This window comes from Littorina saxatilis, linkage group LG1, assembly GCF_037325665.1.
Source record: "Littorina saxatilis isolate snail1 linkage group LG1, US_GU_Lsax_2.0, whole genome shotgun sequence".
NCBI lineage: Eukaryota > Metazoa > Mollusca > Gastropoda > Littorinimorpha > Littorinidae > Littorina > Littorina saxatilis.
The window spans coordinates 73,046,140-73,052,428 of NC_090245.1; the positions used below are offsets into that span (position 1 = coordinate 73,046,140).

At 40.1% G+C, this 6,289-nt stretch overlaps 1 protein-coding gene across 1 annotated transcript; it reads left to right on the plus strand.

Annotated features, from left to right (window-relative positions):
* The first annotated feature begins 532 nt into the window (after positions 1-532).
* LOC138978181 (uncharacterized) lies at positions 533-5,902 on the plus strand. The gene is made up of 2 exons (XM_070350843.1): positions 533-977; positions 4,269-5,902. Exons 1-2 carry the CDS (start codon positions 654-656, stop codon positions 4,359-4,361), a joined length of 417 nt encoding a protein of 138 aa, XP_070206944.1. The 5' UTR covers positions 533-653; the 3' UTR covers positions 4,362-5,902.
* Positions 5,903-6,289: the final 387 nt, after the last annotated feature.

Genomic DNA, 6,289 nt, shown 5'->3' on the forward strand with positions numbered 1-6,289 from the left:
TACATCTTTTAATTAACAACAACAAAAACTATTTGGGTAATTCTTTCGTGATAAACCTGGTGCAAGATCTTATAGTTTATAACATGTCACCTCTCGACGGCCTCACGGGATCATGTCTATATTCCGACCAAACCGTGGGAACATGATTTCCTCGGATTCGTCAACCCGTCGTCACAGGCACGCGACACTTCTTGTTGGGATGAAAACAATGTGTGTGTGTGTGTGTGTGTGTGTGTGTGTGTGTGTGTGTGTGTGTGTGTGTGTGTGTGTATGTGTGTGTGTACAGTGTGTACAGTGTGCACAGTGTGTGTGTGTGTGTGTGTGTGTGTGTGTGTGTGTTGGGGGAGGGTAAAACGGGGGACTCACCGTCTTCTTCAGCCTCGCCTTGCAATGTCACATATTGCCAGATTCCCTCGTGTTCCTTCCAAACCCCTTTCGTGTGCCTATGGTAAGAAATGTTATGTCCCTTGGAACTCGCACTGTCTGCCTACGTCATTGATTTAGGACCGTTAGTTTCTCTGACGTTCGTCGCACTGTGTACACAAACTCGCTGTCGTCGAAGCGTGTCACGTTTTGTTGTAGCAGCCGTCAGCGTGACACAGCGCAAATTGCAGTGTTTGATATCCTGTTTCGGACATCCTGTTTTACGGCCAATGCGTGCTACGAGACTGTTCACGGCACTTACTCGACACACTCTCGAGCAGACGACACGCACCTGCTTCGCTGTCGACCGAAATCGCTTCAAGTTCAACATGTCGAACGTCGCATCGCTCATCGATGGCAAGATCAAGTCCAAAAAGGTCATGGTCTTCTCCAAAACCTACTGTCCTTTCTGCACGAAGGCGAAGAAAGTCTTTGACCAGCTTCTGAAGGATGGAACTCTTTCCACTGAAGATTACGAGGTGATGGAGATTGAGAACGATCCGAATTGCGAGGCAATGCAGAGCGAATTGGAGAAGCTGACTGGAGGGAGATCGGTAAGCTTAGCTTATGAAGTTATGTCGTGTTACATATCATTTAATTTGAGCGATACTTAAAAAAAATAAAATAAAAAAAAATAGAAAGCCAGCTTTCTCGCAAGGTTTGATTTTTTAGGGAAAAAAATTCTGAAAAAGAATTATGTACAATAATGAAATATATGTGTAATCTTGAACTTCAGTCCGGATGATGTGGGTCGTGTAGGAGTAAGACCCATACTTTCCAAAGAAGGATTTAACCTAAAAAGTATGTGTGGTACACGACCCACGCCATCCGAATAGGAATAAACGTTTTTCCGCCTCTTTGCAGAGTATATGGGTCGTACACGACCCACACCATCCGATTAAGGATAAACTCGGCAGCGTAAAATTCCGGTCCTCCACAACCCACATCATCTGGGGTGGGTTGCATGAGAGAAATCAAATTCCAAGCTCAAACGGTTCGACTTTACTCTAAAGCTTGCTCTGTTAAGAATCCGCAAAGCACGAAACGAAGTCGGGGTGCATGAGCTGTCTTTAGCCGGGCCGACTCAACAGAGAAAGAGGGCAAATCGACGTTGTCGACCTACTTTGAGCGTTAGTGGGAGATTCCATGACGTCACGGGAAATGTGGTCAGCAACAGCCAATGCAAAGTGCAGTCTAGTCGGTTCGCGGGAAAAGGGCGCATCAGAGACCGTCCGTTACACAATAATGTACTCTGCGGCATCTGGGCGCATTCAAGCATGCACAGGAAGCGCGCGCTCCTACCAAGTTACCAACACAGGAGATGCCGTGTGTAGTACAAAGTAGAGCGTACGGCGTTATAGTACTATTTTGTGCATTGTGCATTTTGGATCGAGTAGAAGAAAAATAAAGATTGTCTTCTTGATCTTGAATCGCTCTCTACTGAAAAGGTAAACATCGACGAAAAGTTAAAAAAGTAAATACAAAAAGAAGATAAAAATGCAGTAATTACAAAAAAACACAAATTATATCAAAATAAAAAAGGAAGTAAAAACAAAATAGAAGAAAAAGAAGCAAAAGTCATATAATGTGAGATTAAAAAGAATATAAAAAAAAAAAAAAAATTTTAAAAAATCAAATATAAAACACTTATAACTATTAGAGACAGCATTAGGTAACAAAAGATGATTTTTAACAAATAAAAAAAAGACAACAAAATATAAATATATTGATGATTGAATAAATACATATTTCAACAAATAAAAAAAATAAAAAATGATTTCACCCTAAAGAAAACAAAAACAAAAACCTTTTGATTGCCGGGCACAGATGAAGTAAACAAGAAAGTTGTCTAACTCCTGGTGCGACCTATTATAGCACCAAATGATAAGGTTTTCAAAATTCATCTTGCAAGCGGCAACTGGCTGGTTAAGTCTGTTATCTCTGCCAAGCTCAGCGGTAAGCCTGGGGGGGGGGGGGGGAGAAACGCTGTGCTCAACGAACGTAAGACTGCTCATGCACCCCGGTTTTCGCGCTTTCGGCGTAAAGTCAACTATCTCAACTTTGAGCACATTTCCGCCCAGCTTAAGTCGTCTCATGCAACCCACCCCTGCAGGACTGTGTAGTACAAATTACGTTATCGTTTATTTTGTTTACAAAGAAAATCTGTCAAAAGTTGGGCTTTGGGAAAAAGGTATGGTCATTGGAGATTATACATGAAGTCTTATTTAAAAACTCAAAATAGTTTCAGAGATAAAGACGATTTTGTTAGGCTCTGGGTCGTCCACTAAGCACGATGAAGGTTAACAATCCAGTGACATAGTTTTGATACAAATCCCTGTAATCAAGCCAAGTTCCAGAATGATTTAATTTGGTCATTTGATCGACGAAAATGACAAGAAAATGCATACAATATCGACAGAGCTTAATTGAGAGAGTTACCTCCCCTCCTTCATTATATGGACAGATCGGGACCGAGTTGCCTCTCCACCTTCGAAAACATGGCTGTACCCATGGTTTTCTTCTAAATTATTATTCCATGTCAACGAAAGGCATATATACAGTTCATTCTGTGACTTCGAAGGTATCTTAGTTAAATGTCTTTTTATGCTTAGGCCACACAAAAAAATAGTCTGTTTACGGTATCCCGACCGACCCTATTTTTTCGCGCAACCCTAGACTTTTTTGTTGGCATTTGGGAGAAAAAAAAATCTTCTTTTTGGCAAAATAACTTAAAAATGTTTTTTTGGAAAAAAATTAAAAAAAATCCCGACCTACCGACCCTATTTTTTTGGCCTATGTTACCGTAAACAGACTTTTTTTTTTGGCCTTACAAGGGCAAGTTCGGCAAAATTGGAGGCTTAAACGCCTCTTAATTGTGAGCTATGAAATTACTCCTCTGATTGGTTGCAAATTTGTGTTATATTTGGACGTGTAGTTAGTACATAAGAGCGATTGTAAAGAGAGTAACCCAACACGCGTCTTGCTCGAACTCGGTGCCACCGCTCACGGTGTCGCGCAGTACCCGATTTTCAGATCTATATAACTCAGATTTTCTCGGTGGATTGTTGACGTACATAAAAATCAACTGCACAGTTATCTTCTTCAATGTCTCCTGTACATAAAACATGCAGATGACATCCAAGTTCACCAAACAGTTTAGCTGGTATTTTTATTCAAAGTGACCAACCCATGCCTTCCACCATTTTTCCGGCACAGAGCGGTGGCTGTTTGGCATAGCTACTAAAGTTCAACATTACCAAAATATGTATACAGTCACTGAGTCACAGTGACGTCGTTAGCAGGCCTTGGTCAACTTGACACTTGGGATGCATTTGATTGAACCCATAATATAGCTCAAGCTGACCCCCCGGAAGGTTGACCTTATGAAAAAGATGTACAGGATAATCAAACACTTATGCTGAAGGGGTCTATGTTGACCAAAAGTGGGTGGATTCCCTGTAGGTGGATTACCTGTAGACGTTTTCCCTGTATACAGGGAATACACCCGGGTGGATTTCCTGCAGGAAAGTACGATATCACTTAATCTCGCGCCAAGCGCGTGATTGCCGTAGAATTAGCCTAGCGTTACTTCCCCTTCAAAAATGGCGGTTCAACAACAGGAGAATCTTTTGGAATCCTAAATTCGTTTGCGGCATTTAGTCAAGCAAACCTGCATGCTTCGGCGAGAAAGACCAATAATCCAAACGGATTTAGTTAAAAAAACATGTCTGAATAATTCAACACTGATGCCAATTGGCAATTCACCTATGTTTCAGGTACCCCGTGAATTGTAAAGCTTGCTTTCTGAATAATTCGACACTGATGCCAATTCACCTGTGTTTCAGGTACCCCGCGTGTTCATCAATCAGAAGTTCATCGGGGGAGGAGACGAGGTAGTGTCAGCACACAAAAGTGGAAAGCTTGTCAAGATGTTGTAATTGTAGCGATAACATTTTTTTTTTTTTTTAATCATTGAATGATTATTCAGAATCAATGGAAGTATCTTTCTCTTCTTTTTTTTTCATATTTATTTTTACTGAAAAACCACAGTGTATTTTTTGAAAATGTGATTGAATGTTCCTTCTGTTGTGTTAACCTTAAATGATCTTGCTCAAAACAGCATGGGAGTATGATGCATAATACTGACATTGTGGCAAAGTGAGCACACATTTGAATTTTTTTTTTTCTGTTTGTGATAGTTTGGTTGGTGATACAATTTGCCTATGGAAAAGAGACTTTGAGGGTACTCCATTTTTTTGCGTTGTTTTTTTTCAGCATCGAGGCATATAATGGGACTATCTGTACTAAAAAAAGTTTTATTTTGCAAATGTACATGAGAGAGGATTTTTGTTGATTAAGATTGGTGTAGTTTGTGTTTGTCCAAAAGGATAAAATGCATAATAAAATTATGACTGTTATGTTACATTTATTTTGTGTCTTAATCTATAGCGAGAAAAGTTCTTAGGCCTAAAAAAAAAAAATAGGTGTGGTTACCGTAACCCGACCTACCCTATTTTTTAGGGGCCGACCCTATAACCTTTTATTACATTTGTCAAAATACCAAAAAAATGAAAACGAATTCCTCTGATCTTCTAATTTTTTTTTTTTTAAAGGCAAGTTCAAAATTGTTCAAAAGAATATCCATAGTCGCACACTTATTTCCCTGTCAAGTAGGTTTAATTTGTATACATTAGAAAAAAAAGTTTAAAAAAAAAGTGATTGCCTACCTTCCTACCCTATTTTTGTTGGGCTATGTTACCTTAACCACACCTATTTTTTTTGTGGCCTTAGATCAGAAGATTATTTTCTGTGTTTTCAGAAACTCCTCTTCAAAACTATTTTCCTAATTTGTTTTTGTTTTGTTTTATTAGGCTCGTTGTCTTCCATAAGAATTCTTGTTCTCATTTGTGAAAGCTTATGATGGAGTATAATAATATTATATGTTAGTTTATGTAGATTCACGGAAACATGTAAGCTGACTTGGCATGGAAAAGAACACTTTCAGCAGATTTATAGACTTATAAGGGACATTGTAACATACATTATCAGTGACCGAACGCGGTCAAGGGGAAAGCATCCACGCTAAGCTGGCTGGAACAATCTCTGGCATTGCCCAGCGATTGGTCCATGTGCTACTCATTAATATTCATGAGGTTACAGCAGAGGAATTCCGATTTCCCATAAATGTCCTTGTTACCCACAAGACTTTTTGTGGCATTAAGCGACAATGTTCATGGTTATTTGCAATATTGTTTTGAGTATTTTGAGGTTTAACGGCTGGTCGATCTTTACAGAGCAACACTTCTTCTTCTTCTGCATTCGATGTTACAGAGCAACACTAATTCATGTTGTGGTTTTGTGTGTGTGTGCCCGGTGTTGTTTACTTTTTACCTGAATTTTGTGATCAGGACAGTTGTGGAAAAAAAAACCCCTCCCTTTTCCGCTAATATTGTAATAATAAAACCTTTTTTAAAATTTCTCTTGGAATTATGTTTGCTTGCAGTGTAGTATCCAGAAGTGGTGTGATTGTGATGTATGAGGTATGCATGTATTGTGGTGTCGGAAAGAGTTCATTCTGCCTCCACCTTCTGCCAGTAGGTGGGTCTGTCCTTCTGTCTGTCTGTCTCTGTCTGACCGCAGTCCTTCTGTTTGTCTCCCTTCAGGGGGGGGGGGGGGGGGGGGGAGAGAGAGATGATTAAATGACAGTTTCTGAGCTCAGGTGGCCCTAGATTGCAGCATTTTGCTTCCTTGAAAAAAAAACATTTCCGGCATGCCCCCGGACCCCCCTAGCATGTTCGGGCTTCAAGTTTGTGCAAAAAAGTTTGGGTGTGCCCCCCCTTCCGATCCTGGATCCGCCATTGATTAG

Excerpts from the sequence above, each read along its gene's own strand:
- LOC138978181 (XM_070350843.1), top strand. The coding sequence starts at position 654 with ATGCGTGCTACGAGACTGTTCACGGCACTTACTCGACACACTCTCGAG. Across the intron at positions 978-4,268 it reads AGCTGACTGGAGGGAGATCG|GTACCCCGCGTGTTCATCAA; the intron begins GTAAGCTTAGCT and ends CCTGTGTTTCAG.